This window comes from Aptenodytes patagonicus, chromosome 3 (assembly GCF_965638725.1).
Source record: "Aptenodytes patagonicus chromosome 3, bAptPat1.pri.cur, whole genome shotgun sequence".
Lineage (NCBI taxonomy): Eukaryota > Metazoa > Chordata > Aves > Sphenisciformes > Spheniscidae > Aptenodytes > Aptenodytes patagonicus.
This window is the reverse complement of record NC_134951.1, coordinates 22,427,284-22,446,526: the sequence shown is the minus strand read 5'-3', so window position 1 is coordinate 22,446,526 and position 19,243 is coordinate 22,427,284. Positions and strand designations below refer to the sequence as shown.

Sequence of the window (19,243 nt, the reverse complement as noted above, 5' to 3'; positions counted from 1 at the left end):
CTTTACAGAGTCTTGTTCTGCATTTATTACAAAGTATAATAAACCACAGCACATTTAAAAAAATACTTAGGGATACTTCCTGTAACTTGAGTTTTAAATATTGCTTTCTTGCATGAGATACAATGTTAATTTGGGTTTAAATCAACATTTTAACAAGACAATGTCACGGTCTATAGATTTATTCAGTTAATGTTAATTGAATTTCAGTAATCCCAGTTATTTACACATTATATTCCACCTGTTTCTGAGAAAAATACTTTATCTGAGAACATGATTTCAGCATCATACACTAAAATTAGTATGTAATGACCAAATCCTGTTGATCTTACTCAAGGTAAACCATTAGCCTAAGGAAAGATAAGAATATAAGATAAATTCCACCAGCCTGGGACAACTTTTCTTCTTCAGGATGAGACCATAACTAATCTGCAAAGGCAGGGACATTATTTTAGAGAGCAAGTATGGCATTTGGATAACCAGGCACCAAGCCATCCAGGTGGATAAATAGTTTATTCAGCCATAGACCGTCGCACTCTTCCAGATCAGCAAGCTGCTTGTTCTTTCTTCAAGCTTACTTATTGCAGCAGTAAATGTTCAAAGCTCTTATCTTCCTTCTTTGGTTATAGTACTTACTGCTAATCTGGATGCTGTTAGTTACTATAGACAGCCATTTAGTTATTTACTGGCCTACTTCAGTTTATTTCCTCATCTTTTTAGCTATTTGTAAATCATGTGACAACAATTTAATCACAGAGCCTGAGGAAAACTAAATAACTCCCCCCCCCCATCTATTATTCACTGTCTTGTAAAAAGGCTGAAATAATATCTGAACTATTTAGTTACTATAGAACTATTTGGCCACTATATGTAACTGTATTTTTTCACTTATTATTTATCCTTTAATTTTAGACAGCTACGTATGCCAGTTAAGCTGAGCTTCAAGTCTAAACATAAACCATAGAAATTAGTCCCAACAGCCATTTAGCTCTGTATTTTGCATTTGACAAAAAGCAACAGTGAGTGCTGAGAGAAGCCTGTAAAAGTAGAACAAGAAAAATTCCAGCCATAGTCAATTTGTGATTCAGGGGGTTCCTGAAGCAAATCTTGACTCTCACAAGCCTTGATATATTTTTATTCCACAAAATTCTCAAAACATTTCTATGAACTCTTATAAACTTTTTTTTACCACAGCTTCTTGACACAAGCTGTTCCACGGTGTAACTATGTGTTGTTTACATAATTGCCTTCTTTTGTTTGTTTTCAACCTGCCACCTATTGACCCCTAGTTCTGTACTGGAATAGACAGTGAATGATCATTACCTATTCACCCTCTTCATCCCATTTCTGGCTTCAGAGACCTCTGCAAGGTCTTCTCTAACTAAAAAGAATAATAGCAAAAAATATTTCTAATAAAATGGGATTGGTTCTAGAAAAAAACCTATGTGTTTAAAGTGACTAGAAGTGATGGTATTGATGAAACCCAGCTAAATTGATCTCTCCTTGTAAACTACTTTTCTTGCACCTTTTCTTGCATTTTTTTACTTGGTGACATTTTGCTGAACTAACTAGAATGAGACTAATTGCTGTTATTTGTGTGATGTTAAGCTGGAACTTCAGTGAAATTGCTTCTGTTGGAGTATTGTACAGTTATATGCACTTTTTGCCTCTCCTCTTGCAAAAGAATGTTCTTGGAATTTTAATAGCCACAAGAGATCAGAGACTAATTTTTCTATTATAGATTAGACATCCATATTAACAGAGTGTCCTTCACGCCATGCTAAAGCCCAGGATTGTCACTAAATACTACAAAACAATGTAATCTGCTATCAAAAATAGCTCCTGCAGCTGCACAGATTTATCTTGGAGGTCTCATTCTAATCCAATGCTTGTAAGAACTGATGATGCCTTAGAGAGCCTGGTAGGGCTGCAGGCTGTTACAGTGCGAATGTAAGAGTTGTTCTGAGGTTATAGAAATGTGTCTGTTCCCTGTATCAAACATCAGTTGAAACTGCATAATATTTTAAGTATGGGCTAATTTTTCTGAATACCATAGTAGGTCTGCAGAAATTCATATATGTGAGTAATCTGAAATTCTATTGCTTTGGGGTATTTCCTTGAAGAGAATTTATCTTTTTATCAACAAGTCAAAGATTTACTTTATAGGTCTTTAACTTTTAAGAACACAGATACAGTACTGCTCTTCATGTGCAGATTCAAATCTTGGGAATATAACATATTGAATGAGTCAATTTAAAACTTAATATGGTTAACTCTTAAGGTTCACTGCTGCTTTTCTTAAGACTGATGTTTAGCATAAGGACTGTTTTATACTTGTCTTGTACTCAATGTTTAGACAGTCATTGATCCATGCAGTTTCACTGCTAGGCAGAAAGGTCTGACGCCCTTTCTGCAGAAAGAATGGCTGAAGACAGGCAGCTAACAGAGAATCCGAAACAAAGGGGATGGATACATTCAGCAAGATATTAATCCAAATTGTCTGCACTGGCATGTAGGCAATATATGAATCCTGGATTCAAGAAATTTAAGGTTGTTCTTGAGCCACTAAACTTTGCCCTCTTAATTCTCTTTCAGCAGATTTCAACAACAGGATTCTGAATGAGCTCCAGTAAGAATGGGAATACAATGGCATCTGTCTGTCTCAGTCCAGTGTAATTAAGACTTCTCACACCTTCTAACTAAAACTGTGTTTGAGGGTCAGTGGGGATTTAAACATTTATACTCTTAAATTAAAATCGGGAAAACACAAAATAGATACTGCCATTCAAATTTTTCATCACAGATCAGTTTACTGCATGCAACCATTTAAAGCCCACTGTTGACAAATACTTCAACTGCAACCAATGAGCAAAGGTTGAGATCCTCATTTAAACAAACCTTTATGTAGGTAAGCTCTTTTTGAACTAAATGGGGAAGCTTTGATTTTTGACTCTGAAACTGCAAAGAAAATCAGACCTGTTTTTCACTTTAAGAAAGCCCCTCAACTCCCAGAAATTAAACCTGTGATACTTGCAAAATGTATGAAAAGATATAGGTGAAAGCTCCTTATTCTATCATAGAATCATAGAGTCATAGAATAGTTTGGGTTGGAAGGGACCTCTAAAGGTCATCTAGTCCAACCCCCCTGCCGTGGGCAGGGACATCTTCAACTAGATCAGGTTGCTCAGAGCCCCGTCCAACCTGACCTTGAAGGTTCCCAGGGATGGGGCATCCACCACCTCTCTGGGCAACCTGTGCCAGTGCTTCACCACCCTCAGCGTAAACAATTGCCTCCTTATATCTAGTCTCAATCTACCCCCCTTTAGTTTAAAGCCATTCCCCCTTGTCCTGTTGCAACAGGCCCTGCTCAAAAGTTTGCCGCCATCTTTTTTATTAGCCCCCTTTAAGTACTGGAAGGCTGCAAGAAGGTCTTCCCGAAGCCTTCTCTTCTCCAGGCTGAACAACCCCAACTCTCTCAGCCTTTCTTCATAGCAGAGGTGTTCCATCCCCCTGATCATTTTCGTGGCCCTCTTCTGGACCTGCTCCAACAGGTCCATGTCTTTCTTATGCTGAGGGGTCCAGGGCTGGACGCAGGACTCCAGGTGGGGTCTCACCAGGGCAGAGCAGAGGGGCAGAATCACCTCCCTCGACCTGCTGGCCACGTTTCTTTTGATGCAGCCCAGGATACGATTGGCCTTCTGGGCTGCGAGCGCACATTGCTGGCTCATGTCCAGCTTTTCATCCACCAGTACCCCCAAGTCCTTCTCGGCAGGGCTGCTCTCAATCCCTTCACCCCCCAGCCTGTATTGATACTGGGGGTTGCCCTGACCCAGGTGCAGGACCTTGCACTTGGCCTTGTTAATCCTCTTGAGGTTCACACAGGCCCATTTCTCGAGCTTGTCCAGGTCCCTCTGGATGGCATCCCGTCCCTTAGGTGTATCAAACACACCACTCAGCTTGGTGTCATCTGCAATCTTGCTGAGGGTGCACTCGATCCCACTGTCTATGTCATTGGTGAAGATATTAAACAGTACTGGTCCCAATATGGACCCCTGTGGGACGCCACTCATCACCAATCTCCATCTGGACATTGAGCTGTTGACTACTACCCGCTGGATGTGACCATCTAACCAATTCCTCACCCACCAGATGGTCCACCCATCAAATCTGTACCTCTCCAATTTAGAGAGAAGGATGTTGTGAGGGACCCTGTCAAAGGCCTTACAGAGGTCCAGACAGACGACATCTGTAACCCTTCCTGTGTCCACTGCTGTAGTCACTCCACCATAGAAGGCCACTAGGTTAGTCAGGCAGGACTTACCCTTGGTGAAGCCATGCTGGCTGTCTTGAATCACCTCCCTGTCCTTCTGTTAGGTATTTGGAATGGATCTGCTTTTCTCAATGCTTTGTTGTGCCATGGAAGAATTCAGTCTTCTTTATGTTTTCTTATGTAAAGAAACACCCTTAAAAAATTTGCAATTTCGTATGGGCTTAAAGAGGTATTGCAAGTTTGACTTCTTGTCTTCTATCTTAAAGCCCCCAACAAAGCAGCATAAACCTACTTTTCCAATAGAGGTCTGTTTCCCTTTACTCTCTGCTTACTTTTCACCCATGTCCACTCACCTTTGCAGGGAACAGGATTATGGATGATATTCCTGAGCTGAAGTTTGCTATAACAACAACCTTGAGTTTTTTCTCCAGTCAGTTCACGTGCTCGTAGGTTTTCTTTTACCACCATATACCACAACCACCAGCTCCAGGATGCTCCCTGCTACCCAACCCCTACTCTACTTATCACCCATGGCAGAGATCAAAACACTGATCTTTGGCTCCACCTTGTGATCTCCCTGTTGAGACTAGCAAAGATGAAATGAGGGAATCTTCAGTCCTGATTCCAGCTCTTATTTTGATCTCTCTGCCTATATAGAAAATGGAAAAAAACAGCCAGTTAGATTTTTTAGGTCAAAATACTGACTTTAGAAGAAGCAATAGGGTTAAAAAAGTCTAACTAAATAAAAATAGGTAGGCTCAGAAGTGTGAAATAAATTATCCAAGAGAACAAAACAAAATAAAAAGTGCTGCAACGAAGTTGGTGGGCAATCTGGGGGTTATCGTCTGAGTTTAAAAACATCATTTTGGTAAAGCACCAATGCTAGAACACATAAAATAGGACACAGAGTTGCCTTCTTTGTCAAATACATTGACAAAGAGAACTAGTGAAAAGTGTACCCAGAATTTACTTTACTGCATAACATGGTAACTTTTTTTTTTTTTTTTTTTAATCTGAACATTTGTCCTTCGCATTTCCATGAAAACAACTCTGATATCGGAACTGACTACATAGGTAGCCCCTGGTTCCTAGCAGGACAAAAATAAACAAGTCAAGCATTAACGTCAGTTTCTGCTTTGTGGGAACATACTGTGGCCAAAAAGATTTTGAAATCATTTACACTTTTAAAGCTTGAATGAGTATCAGTGCATAAAGCTGATAGCGTAAGATGGGCCCCTGGAAAGTACTTCACTTTCATATTTCAGAACATTTACTGCCATCGATAAAGTACAGAACTGTGGAAGATAATCTGCGCAGCAGAAAAAAGGTCAGACTATAAAATATTTGCTTGCCATTTTCCAGAAGAAATTAATCATACTAACTCATGAAATATAAAAAGAATGGGTGTTTTCCCATTGAGTTTCTATAGGCAATATTGCTTCCCTGAATTTTTAGAGTTGATTTATTAATTATTATTTCTTATGTTGATAGAATATAGAAATAAAAATATTTTAAATCTTTCAATCTCCAATCAACATAGCACATGTGAAAAATGTTACCTCTTGGATAGTTTATATATTTGTACTGCTGTAATAACTACCAGAAACCAGTGCTCTGAAATGGAGAATATAGCTCACATTTGCCATGTGAGCATATTCATTGTGCTGCTTGGATACCACGGTTAGACATGGATAGGAGCATAGAGGGGTCTGATCAATGTTATTATCAGTTTGGCTAGTTTCACTATCTTATGTGCAATGAGTGATTTACAATCAAATCATGTTAGTGCACAGAGAAGTTCAAAATGAATGGTAAAATATTGCTGAATTTCTAATATTTAGGCTAAGTGTTGCTAATATTGTCAGAACATATTATGTTATAAAAAAAAGTGATGTATCTCCTCATGCTAGAAGTTTCTCAAAATGGAAAAAAAGTAATAAGGAAGGAAGAACAAAAGAGAAAGTGAATTACAGTTATTTCTAAAGATTAATATTTTGAACTTCAAAAACATAGTCAAACATGGCTACAAATCTAATTTAAAAGTAAAATTTACCATAAGCGGGAAATTATTTATAGTATGGCTTATAATTAGAAGATGAAGGTATGTATTTTGTCAACAATTATCTCTTCTTTTTTGTAGATGAAAGTATTCATTATTTTGGGAATTTCAGCAGCTATAGCCTTCACAGCTGTTTTCTTTTCTTTCCTTCAGATAGGCAAAGATATCCTCCTTGGTAAGTAACAGAAAAAAATACATGTTATTTTCTTTTGTTAGTGATTACTGTTAAGCTGAAAATACACTGGCACTGCAGACAGTTTAGCAATGGCAGTTTAGCTGAATCTCTTCTTATGTGCAAAATACACTGTCTGACTTCTGTGAGAATTATTCCATGGGTGTTTTCTTTTAAAATGCAGCTTCATAAATTCACAAGGGAAAACTTTGTGTGTGTAATGTATCTTAATTATGCATTTTTTGACTAGGAGTGATTTTACTTTCTTAGTGACATTCATATGTCAGATGACATGTTTACAAGCATGATTGCTGGATTTCTTTCCCAGGCTGCCAATCACTACGTTTAGTTAATCCTGGGCTAGAGTCAGTTGCCATAGGATGTCCCACCTGGCACCCTGCTGCTGGCCCATGAGGGTGCCTGTCTCCTGTGGGTCCGTTCTCTGTTAGCACCCTGTGGATACTGGGGAGATTTTAAAGCATCTCAGATTACAGTGGTGTCTATCTTCAAACAATATAATCTTGCCATTTTATACATCAGAGCTACTTCATTTGCATCTGTTCAATAGAAATCAGTTAAATCTAGTAGACTAGTAATACAGCAGATACTAGATTGAATTTTAGGAGAATTCTGCACAGACCAATTTTGCATTAAAGTAGGGCAGAGATGATGAAGAAACAGGATTTCAATCTTTACATTCTCTTAAATTATATAGCTGTAGATATGATTCATAAGGGATGGTGATATGATTCCTTAGGAAAGTTTTCACCTGAAGTTAGTGTAGAATCACAAATAAAATAAAATTATATCCAAAATAAATTAAACAAAAAAACAATCCCCAGGCCATTACTTCCAATGGGAAATCTTTTTTGGATCATCACTGAGAAACAGAGGATCAGATTTATTTTCCATAGTGGATTCTCTACTTGGAGCTTCCATATTAATTGTTTGGAAAGACATGGTCTAAAATGAGGTTATACTGTATGTTAGTTAATACAAAATGAATATATACGGACTGTAAATAAATGGAATAGATGGACTGCAAATGATTCTTTTTTATAGTAAGTGTTCTTTGGTCTGATGGGAACAATACAAAATAATGTTTATTACTGCAAGAACCACATTTTTGAAAACACTGCATTGGTACCAAAATCATACTTCTCAGTAGAAAAGGAAGAGAGACAATGGTATTCAAGTATAGCAGGTGGATCTTCTCTTTTTGATCAGAGTCTGAATCAATACCACATGGTGAACAATCCCTTGAGCATAATACATTTCTCAGGGGTAAAATCCCTAAAAGTAATAAAAAATCATGCAATATTAAATTCTAAAAGAGTTAGCTGTTGTATGGCCTATAAAGATCAGTCTTGTTTTTTAACATAGACTCAAAAACATTTTCAGACGTAACAGAAATCTGAATGATAACATTAAAAGAATCATCTGAATATTTTATCATGCAAGAGAAATAACTACTGCTATACTTAGATGCTGAGAAGATCTTTAGTAGATTGGAGTAGAATTTTGCCTAGGAAAGATTACTCCTCATCACACATTTTTTCACCTTGAGCTGAGCACCCTATTCAAAAAATAGACCACAGATATAGCGCAACATGGACTACAGATAAAATATGTCACCTAAAATTAAACTGTACATAAATGATGAGCAATTGTACACAAATGATTGTTAGCAATCTATTATAATTTATGATTCATTTTCTAAGAAAAAATAGGCAATCCCACAAAACACAGATGGGAATTAAACCACTGGACTTTAAATATGAGTGATTCATTTAATATAAAGCTAGATGTACACAAAAGAGGAATAATCTCTGTTCCATGATAGCATTACGCAAAATAGCACAGCTGAAGTATTATTAGGTTCACATATATCTTTCCATCAAACATAGGTGGAGAAATGAGAATAGGGCTTTCATGCATTGGTCAGATCCCAGAAGGTCTTAAAGTTTGTTAATTATGCCTGAATATGGACTTGAATTCTTCATGTGGCTCAGGCCAGTTCATATTACCTGTGAGGGAGGCTCAGATTTGTCCTGTCAGTCCAAGGACAGTTTAATGCAAAATACATATGAAGCCTAAGGAGCATAATGGCATACACAGAACACAACACATTTCAGCTGGACCTGTTACATTTGGTACTACATAACATGTGCACAGCTGGATTTATACTGGAAGAAACAGAAGGAAAGTCTAACTCTTCAAACCTTATAAGTTAGGGAAGAATTGATTTACTACCCCTACCTCATCTTTCAGAAAGGTCAGAAGACACAACATTAGTTTCAAGAACACTAAAATATGGAGATCATTTTAATGGGGAAATATTACACATACCTTGATATTACAAACCTGTATTTTTTGTAAATGCAAGTATTTTGATAAATGTATTACTGAATAACATATTCAACTTACTTTTTTTTTTTTTTCTCTGTTGAGAAGAAACTGAAGATAACTGCATTACTGAGGCTATCCAGAAGGGCTCTAGTCTGGTGGATTATGCTGCACATTATACACTGAAAAGGTAAAAAAAAAAAAGTGAAGGATCTATTCAGCAAAAAGCTTTTGTAACAGAGAAGTTTGAGATCAATCTGTTTCTTTGAGAAAATATATAATGATAGATTATGTTTGTGATCATCTGAACCAACATAACCTTGTGCATTATCACCGCATAAATTGCTCTCTTAAAATGTGAGAAAAATAAGAAATATGAAAATAAATAGGAATGTTTTTCTGATCTAAGTAGCACACCACATTCCATTAACATGTGGCTCAAAAAATTGTAATTTTATGGACGTTACGTATTTTTGAACATTAATTATATTTTTTTTCCAGTGCAGAGATGGGAACAACTCCTATGGCATCAGTGTCAAAACTCTATTGCCTTAAATAGGACTGTTGAAGTGAATTTCACATTTCCCCTTCCATCTAAAACAGATGTAATGAAAGTATAAGGGAAAGAAAATAAAACGTTTATCTTGAACTTTAGGTAGTGAACAACTTAAGGAAAGCTCCTTTGTGCTTGAGTTATGCTATGAGCGTGATCTCTTTCTAGGAATGATGAAAGCGCCTCAGGATGACTAGCCATGGGACTAAAAAATTCAACCATTTTCTGTGTAGCTCTGACTAGATTTCTGTGCTATAGAAAATTTCTCTCCAATATTTGGAACACATCAGCTAAGTTTTACAGGGTGCAATCACCACCCTTTTGCTTAGACTTTCCTAAAGGACTTATCTCTGTGTTTTGAAAATGAGTGACAATTTTCAGAGCTCTGGAAGAGACAACTGTTTATAGGGACATAACCTGTCAAGAACTATGGCTGCTCAGTACATAGAGACTGACGTCACTTTCATTTTAGTAGTGTTAGTACTTCAGTTACAATCCTGAGGCATTCAAATTTAAAAACGTAGGTCTCAACCTTTCAGTGGCTTAGCTGCCTCATGTACCAAATAAAGATGCTGATGTTTAACTCTCTCACAGAATGCTGCGGCAATTATTTGGTCAATATTTGCCCAATATCTTAAAGATGATAAATGCTAAAAGGTGCTAGAAGATAAATGCTTAAAGATTATTATTTCAATTTTATTAGGAATAAAACTGAGACCACATGCTCACCCCAGATGAATCACCAGACATGTTAAGCTTCCTTCAAAATATTGTGTTATGTGGATACATAGACTCTAAACAGCATTGTTATTCAAAAGTCTTATTATTGGGTTCCCTTTATAAGAATGGCAGATTCACAGCATGTCTGAGGTTGGAAGGGATCTCTGGAGGTCATCTGGTCCAACCCCCCTGCTGAAGCAGGGCCACCCAGAGCTGGTTGCCCACAACCATGTCCACACTGCTTTTGAGTATCTCCAAAGAGGAAGACTCTACAACCTCTCTGGGCAACCTGTGCCAGTGCTCCATCACCCTCCCAGTAAAAAAGTGTTTCCCGATGTTCAGACAGCGCCTTCTGTGTTTCAGTTTGTGCCCATTTCCTCTGGTCCTGTCACTGGGCACTGCTGAAAAGAGCCTGGCTCCATCCTCTTTGCACCCTCCCTTCAGGTATTTATATACATTGATTAGATTCCCCCTGAGCCCTCTCTTCTCTAGGCTGAACAGCTCTCTCAGTCTTTCCTCATATGTGAGGTGCTCCAGTAATAATTATAGATATATTGTTATATAAATATTACAGAAAAGGCAAACAAATAGGACATTTTCTCTTCTACTCCCATCTTGTCCCTTCCCTGCTATCCCCTCCCTTCTCTTCACTTTCCTTTCTTCCCCTTCCCCTTTTCTTTCCTCTTTTAACAACAGCAGCTGAAAATTAGATCAGTGATTTAAAACTGTTAAATTAAGTACTTGATCTGATAGACGTTGTTAACCTTTGAATTTTTCGTAGGCAGAACATTGCTAGTAATAGCGTTCTGAGAACTGGTTATGTCTTTTGCATAAGTTTGGGGTTAATCCTGTAAGCAGCCAAAGGCTTGCACTTTCAGCAGAGCGTCAAAAGATGTGCATTAGTATCACCACTGAGGCACATGCTTTCCTGTTTCATAGAATCAGAGCCATAAGTGTCCAACACCTGCATTAGGAGTTTAAGTCTCATAAGACTATCACACTTGTTCTAATGCTAACTGGTTGTCCTGGTTTCAGCTGGGATAGAGTTATTTTTTTTCCTAGTAGCTGGTATAGTGCTGTGTTTTGGATTTAGCATGAGAATAATGTGATAACACACCGATGTTTTAGTTGTTGCTAAGCAGTGTTTATACTAAGTCAAGGACCTTTCAGCTTCCCATACTCTGCCAGCGAGGAAGTGCACAAGAAGGACAGTTGACCCAAACTGGCCAAAGGGATAGTCTATACCATATGATGTCATGCCCAGTATATAAGCTGGGGGGAGTTGGCCGGGGGGCAGCGATCACTGCTCGGGAACTGGCTGGGCATCAGTTGGCGGGTAGTGAGCAGTTGCATCACTTGGTTTTTTTTCTTTCTCTGGGTTTTTGTCTCTCTCTCTCTCCATTACAATTTATTATTATTATTGTTGTTATTATTATTATATTATATTATTTCTAGTATTAAACTGTTCTTATCTCAAACCATGAGTTTTCTCACTTTTGCTCGTCCAATTCTCTCCCCCATCCCACCAGGGTCGGGGAGGGGGAGGGGGAGCGAGTGGCTGTGTGGTGCTTAGTTGTCCACTGGGGTTAAACCATGACACTGGTATAAAATACTTGGTCTTTCAATTTACAAATGATCATTACCAGAAGTGAAAATTGTATTTCTATTGTGTGCTTTTATATAATTAAATTCATTGTGGCTCAATTAAGTGGGGCAGTGAGAATTATAAATATCATTAAGAGACTTCTTCCTGTTTTAATATAGACTTGTAAATGCACTCTACACCTGCCTCTTAGACATTAGTCCTGGCCATTTGCAAAGTACAGAGGACTGAACTATTGTCTAAGCTGGTCATTACATTGAGAAGTGAATGTGTTTAGTTAAATACTTTTGCATTTTCATGTCAGTTTAAAGCTACTAAGGCTTCTTTCCTTTGTAAGTTTAAGAATACTGTATACTTGAATTAAAGCTTTGGTCAGCACATAGGCTAAAAACAAGAAAGGAAATCACGTGACTACATATTTGAGCTTCTGGAAGTTATGGAGGTCACAGTGCTGTGAAAACTCATTTTACTTTGACTTACAAGTAATTGAAGGAAACTACAGTGCAATATAGATGAGCTCAGTGCTGTCTTTGAGACTGAAAAGCCAGTTCTGAGATGAAAAGGCAGCTCCTTTTTCAGGTTAGAATAGGAAAACTCTTAGTTGTTCCATGTACAATAGTCCAACCTGATGTTTGCTGAATTCATGATCTAGGTGTCTGAACTGCAAACTGAGTCAAAATAACTGGATTTCTCCCGAGACCTCAGTTTGACCTTGAATTGTGATTAAAATGGACAAGTACATTTCTTCACAACAGTTGTTTAATATCATCACTTAAATTCTTGAATTGTTGTTTGTGTTTTAGAAATTTAGTTGTGTTAGAAATTACTAGTTGTGTTAGAAATTACTTCCCACGTTTTAAGGTCACATAGGTCCCAGTATGGTCCTCATAGTCTGCTGTGCTGTTCATGATTGTCTCCCCTTGCCAAGTGCTTCTCATGACTGTTTGCTAGTACCTGTCGGCTATTCCAATTCGCTTCTGGCTTTGTTAGTCTTTAAGAGTAGGTGTTCATGTTTGTCATTGTAATATAAACAGTCATCATATTATTAACATAGCATAGATGGAACACAATGGCATCATCATTAAAATGTATTATTTGTGTTACAGTGTCAATGACAATGGGAAGTTGGATAAGGCTTTCAGAGCCATATGTCATCTGTGCAGTTATGACACTTACCCAGTGGTATGTGCAAATACATTTTTAATTTATCACCAGGTGCATTATAAAATACATTTTGAAAGTAGTAGTTGGCTTGCAAGAGTAAACTGTAGTTTCAGTAAATCTTGTTATAATAACGAGTACAAATTATGAAACTTATACTAGCTTTAACTAGTGAATCTCAGCACTGCTGGGAGGGCTCCCGATTCCGACTGTGCATTCTTTTTATATTCTGCTGAGTCTCTGCTTTTTCTGGGTTTTAAGGTGTAGAAGAAACTAAAGATAACTCCAGAATGGGCAAGCTGTGCAAAGTGATAGTCTCTTAGGCCCGTGTTGCACACAACTGCAAATGATCATATATTTCTCGTGTTAGAACCTGGTAATTAACTCAAAAGGACTGATGAACTAGTTATTTATGAGAGAGATGTGAATTATGTTGGTAGGTCAGGTGGTGCTAGATATTTGGTTTGAGTGAGTTTTAGATAAGACATATTTTTAGACTCCTGTTTGAACTTACCCTAACAGATTGAAGGTGAGTACAATTCTAATAAAAACACAGGAGGTTTTCTCAGCCTATTTAAAGAAAGAAATTATCGAAATTTCTGAGCGTATTTTAACATATATTTTAGCTGAAAGCACAGTGTTCTTAGCAGATTAAAAAGTATAGATGACAACCATAAAAAAAATTAAAGCCTTAATAGCAGATTAAAGATATTTCTAACCGTCTTAATGCTGGTACAATTACTTTTATTTGGTGTATACTACATTTGAACTAGATTGTTTCATGTTTTTAAAGAATCTAAATTGTAAACCCCACAATTTAAGATGCTTTTTCTATTGGCCCCTATCTATGCCAACTCAAAAGGACCATCTACAGAAGGGACCATCGTGGGATCATCTGTATGCACAGGGAAGTGGAAAATAATTTTCAGTGTTCCAGATAAGAAGTTATAGTTGCAGAAACTCACTAAGTATGATCAGTTAGTCAGTGCCAGTCTGGTCTTAAAGCAGACTGGCTATGTACATACACACTACAGGAAAGAAGAAATTATATTCTTTGTAATTTTATAACTTTATGACTTTATATTCTGCACAATGTCACTGTTTTGAGAGATCTCCTGAATGGTGACAAATATCTAAGGCAGTAATTCAGGCTAGAAATCTCTAAACAAGATATTCTATAAATATATTAATTTAAGACAGAAAGAAATCTCAGACTCAAAATATCTGAAGCCGAAAGAGAAAGTGTGGCTTATACTCCGGAGAATTTATTTTAGGGTTTGGTGGTTTTTTTAATGTACATATATTTTTGATTATGATCTGTCATGAGACTTAGTAACTGAGAGTCTGGCAAGCATGAAGAACCTTCTGTCCAAACACCATGGTCTGCACTAGGACTTATATTCTTAAACATGTATGAAAAACATTTCATGTCTAATTTCATGTTCCTAATAATGATACTATCAGAGGTCATTCTATTAGCTTTATGGGGCTATTTCTGCATTACAAAATATTGATACAGTTTGTAACTTACACAGTGTTCAACTTCAGGAGTGTGGGTAAGAACTAGAAGGGACTAGCATACGTACATTGAATAAGGGCAGGGGGTGGAACGGACAGGAAATGTGGCAAACTAATGACTGCTGTGATAATCTTACAGTATCTGGGAGATTAGACAAAAGATAGAAAATATCTCAAAATGGAACATTTCTTGCCCTTAAGGGTGATGGTTGTTCAGTTTTGGGTTTTTTGGGGGGGTTGTGGGTTATTTTTGATTCTTAGCTCCTAGCTAATTTGTACAAATGTTATTTAACTCATTTGTACAGACATGTTTGTCTGTTCATATAAGATTTTTTAAATTATGCATGACCGATATTACCCTCATGTGGATATTAAAATATTAAACCTGAGTTCTTGCATTTAGTTATATCATCTTTCTTTTCTTTTTAACTGGGACACAGTTCAGGACTTTTAATATGGTAGGTTCTTCACCAAATTCCTAATTGTCTATGGAAAACCTGAAAAACATGGTGCTGAGGAGCAAGATAGCTCTTTTTCATAGTTGCAAGAGTTCTTGAGCTCTGCTCTTGAAAGGAAAGGAATAGTTTCTGTATAAAGAATATATAAGCAGGCTAAGGCTCTTTTGGATCAATTAAGGACAAGTTTAGCATCTAGAAAAACCCTTGGAGTTGTATTTTCTTACTTAATGCTTTTTACGTAAGCATGTTTCTAATTTTGCAAACAAAAATTTAACTATTTGCTTTGCCTAAATCAAAACTGTTGTTTCCATTTTAAACTTGTCTTATGCTTTAAACAAACCTAACTGAATATGACAGCACAACATTTTCATGAAAATTGCATATCCAAATAAATCTGTGCTGCAGAGAAGCCCTTGGGGATGTCTGCAATCTATGACCCATGCTGAGTAAAAAATAAATCTTGCAGTGAATCACAGAACAATTGAGAGATCTGAAGACCATCTAGGCCAGTGCTGTGCTCAGAGCAGGGTCAGCTAGAGCAGGTTGCTCAGTGCACTGTCCACTTGGGCTTTGAATATCCCCAAAGATGGAGACTCCACAACCTTTCTGGGCAGCCTGTTGCAGTGTCTGACTACCCTCACAGTAAAAAGGATTCTTCTTATGTTTAAGTGTTTATGTTACAGAAGTTATCTCATCAAACCTGAGCTCCTTAAAGTTAGAGGTAAGGCAAGGCTGTAAACTAACATATATATAGCCATTTAACTGTCTAATGAAACCCTAGTAAACTAATTGCTGAAACTCCATATACAACTAGTCAGTGCGAGGCAGGTGCTTGGACAGTCTTTGAGAGGAGACATGTCTCTATCATCAACTGCAGATGGCATCTAGATGACTGTGGGCCAGTTGCTTGACTCCTAGGTGCTAAGGCATTCGTGAATCCACCTGCAATGATTGAGATGGTCTTTGATATTAAATGTTACATGAAAGCAAAGCTTACTCACTTAGATGTGTCTATAGTGACACATATTGTGTCACTATCTTGCACATATAGTCACTATATTGTGACTATCTTGCACAAAGTCTTCCCAGCCACTTTGTGTTGCAGGCTGTATCCATCCCAACAGTTTCTGTCTCATCCTGTAGGCTTCTCACAAGCTTAACCCTGTTGTGTCCCCCCCATGGAAGGGCACTTTCCCTTTCTTTCCAGAATTTTCCTTGCAGAACAAGGTCACAAAGTAGTCTTCCTCTCTGCTTTCCCAGCATACCCTTCAATCAAAGTACACCTTAAACTTGGAACATATCCAACATAGACAAATGCAGCTATGAATAAGTTCTAAAAGGTTGTGTGTTAAAAAACCTTCTGTATTTTATCTCAATTATAGAAATATCCAAGGAAGGGGAACAGCAACTCCTACCTTGCTGCTGGCTTTCTCAAAATTTCCTGAACAAGAGAGTCAAGATATTTCCCAAGCAGCTGAACGAATGGAAATGTCAATTCAAGTGCTGAAACAAAAAGTTTGCCAGAAGCACAAACGTTCATTGCATCCAACTGGTAAATATAGTATATTGACATTAGCAAAACACCCTGTTGATTTCTTGAATGTTGTCTTTTAGATTAAAGTTAAGGTTAGCTTCACTTTTGTTTTACCTTCAGCAGGAGTACATATCTTGTCCGCACCCTGAGGCCAGGATGCCCTCTCTTTTGTTCTTAAAAGCACCTCACATAGTCACTGTTTTACATTTTTCTTTGCTGGAGTGTGGGCTGTGTTCCTATAGTTGAGGAGAGCAGCACTTTGCTATTGGCATCCTGTGAACTCAATGTTTGTATTGCCTATAAATCAGATTGCATGTCTGCAGTGTTGCAAGCTTCTTGTTTACAGTGAAATATCTATCTTCCCCAGCACTTTGGGTTTAGTGCTTCTGGGGCCTAAAGTCTACAGATAAAGTAATACAATTTCTATCACTCTATGGCACTGACATTTTCAAATACACTTCCTCTGGACATTGATGGCCTTATTAATATCTCTCTTTTAAGAAAATACTTTCTTATTTCCAAAACTAATTTTATAATGCATTGCTGTTGCACATTTATTTCCACTTTGTTTCTATTTTAACTGGTTTTTTATGTTAGATGGAGAAAGGAAGAGAGATAGTCCAGAAAGTTCAATGATGTATAATTGTCTAAGTAAAGTAAAATTCTTGTTGCCGTTAATTAGAGATGAATTTCAAGTTGTCTGTCTGGTGTCTGGAAGGCTCAAAAATTCAGAAACATTGACTTTTTTTTCTATAATTTAATTCTGTCACTTAAAGCAGCATGAACTGGAGAATTATAATTTGTATTCTCTGTCTTAGTATTACAACATGACATTATTTTCCAAGATATGGAAACATTAGAGTGCTGTAGACAAACATAAAGGCCCACAGGTATTTTATTATTTTTTTCCTTGCAGAAACATCTGGCTTACTAAATTAATGGGACATTTGTAGAACTAAAAATATATCTATATCTATATTTGTGTATGTGTTCATATATTTATATATACACAGACACACACAAAGATACAATTATTTTTCTGCTGGTGCAGTTTTAAAAGAAATTGAATTTCTAAACTGTAGAACAAATACACAAAATTCTTGTTTATTTTCAAAACTGAAACAACTTTAGTGGAAGATAAATAGACGCTATACAGCTAAATAGACGCTGCCATGACAAAGAGCAGTTTTACGTGAATTAAAGAACTAAATTGACTTTAAAGAAAAAATATGAGTCAATATCTAGGCAGCACAAATAACTGGGGAACTGGGCTCTGAGCATAACTTTGAACCTGAACTGACATGGAAATAAGCTGTATCCACAAATTTGGCATGAGTAGCTAGTACATAATGACAAGGTTATGTAGCCAGTCTAACAGCCCATTCTCTCTGTTCTCACCCCTACCTTGCACAAGTTCTAGCTGCTCAGCAGAACATTTTTTTGAGCTGATTTGGCTCTTAAACTTTTTTTTGTTTGTTTTTCTGGCTTACTTTTTTGGCTTGATTAGTGGACTAAAGCAGCTTAGTTCAGAGTTGGATGGGCAGAACGGATCGGTGGTGGGACTGGGTGACTTGCAGTAGCCAGTGGGGAGACAAGGGCAAGAGGTAGATGCTACCTCTACCATTTTCTTTCAGCATGTGATGGTTACAGTCAGTTTGAATGGCAAGAGTTCTCCGAGTTCAAGAAGGACATTGCTTCTCCTTCACGTGCACCTCTACCCCCAACCTGCCATACATGTGTTTACATACATGCATGGGTGAGAGTGGGTGCCAGCTCTCTGGAGCTTGCACAAACTCCAGACTTTGTCCCTCATCAGCAGAATGCTCACTGGGAGACCCATCTGGGATCATATTACAAAGATATTAATAACATGCTGTCTACTGGTATACAGCTTCCCTGATTTTACCTAGCTTCCAAATTCCAGCTAATAATTCTAGGCCTCTTCCACTCCACACTTAATTATATAGTCAGCTGTAGCGTCTTTAAATTTCTGCGTCTTTCCAGTCCCACATTTTACCTCCTTGGTATATACTTCTTCTTAAATGGCATTTTTTACACCTTTGTTGTAAGCACAGGGGCTGGCCAAGCAATGTCACTACAATACGGGGAAAGAAGGAAGCAGAGAGCAGACTAAAGAAGGAGAAAAAGGAGCAGGTCAACCTCAGATCTCAGCTACGGCTGGACTACTTCCTTCTCATTCTCTACGCATCACATAATAAAACCAGCTCTTCCCTTTCACCCTCTAGCTCCTCTAAGTCCTCAAGACTGACCCCTGCAGCACTTCTAAGTGCTTTTTCCTAGGAAGAAGAGAGGGGATGCTGTAGTTGTAGCTGACAATAATGCCTTTTCTCCTCTAGCAGCTATATAGCAATGGAGCAAATTGCTTGTTTGGGTTCTTCCTTTCAGATCTTTTATCAGCTGATCTGCTCACTATGATTGCTAACATTTCTGGCTGTCTACCTTATATGTCGCCACCAAAATGTCCCAACAATTGCTTAGCTAATAAATATCGACTCATCACTGGTGCCTGTAATAACAGGTATGTATGATAAGAATTGTGCCCTGAAAAATCCTTCTTTCTTATTCTTTGAACTCAAGAAGCTATGTTTACTTTTTTCTAGAAAAATCGGGGGGGGGGGGGGGGGGGGGGGCGTGTATGACCTCAATCAGCTAACTTTGGCATCAACATGTCTCTAAATGAGGTGCCTCTGAAAGCTCCCAGAGGAAGAACCTCTTCATCTAAACTTTGGTACACTAATTTTTGTGGACAGGCTCTCCCTATGAAGGCTTCTAAAATGACGTAAAGAACTTTAAATTTTGGGAGGACTGATTCAGTAGATGCCTTTTTCTAT

General features: G+C 37.7%; 1 protein-coding gene across 1 annotated transcript in view; it reads left to right on the top strand.

Moving 5' to 3' along the window:
• The first annotated feature begins 6,407 nt into the window (after positions 1-6,407).
• TPO (thyroid peroxidase) overlaps positions 6,408-19,243 on the top strand; it is a 46,372-nt gene continuing 33,536 nt past the window's right edge. The window contains 5 exon segments of the mRNA XM_076335435.1: positions 6,408-6,501; positions 6,683-6,733; positions 8,953-9,034; positions 16,240-16,409; positions 18,798-18,930. Coding sequence (XP_076191550.1) covers positions 6,408-6,501; positions 6,683-6,733; positions 8,953-9,034; positions 16,240-16,409; positions 18,798-18,930 — 530 coding nt within the window.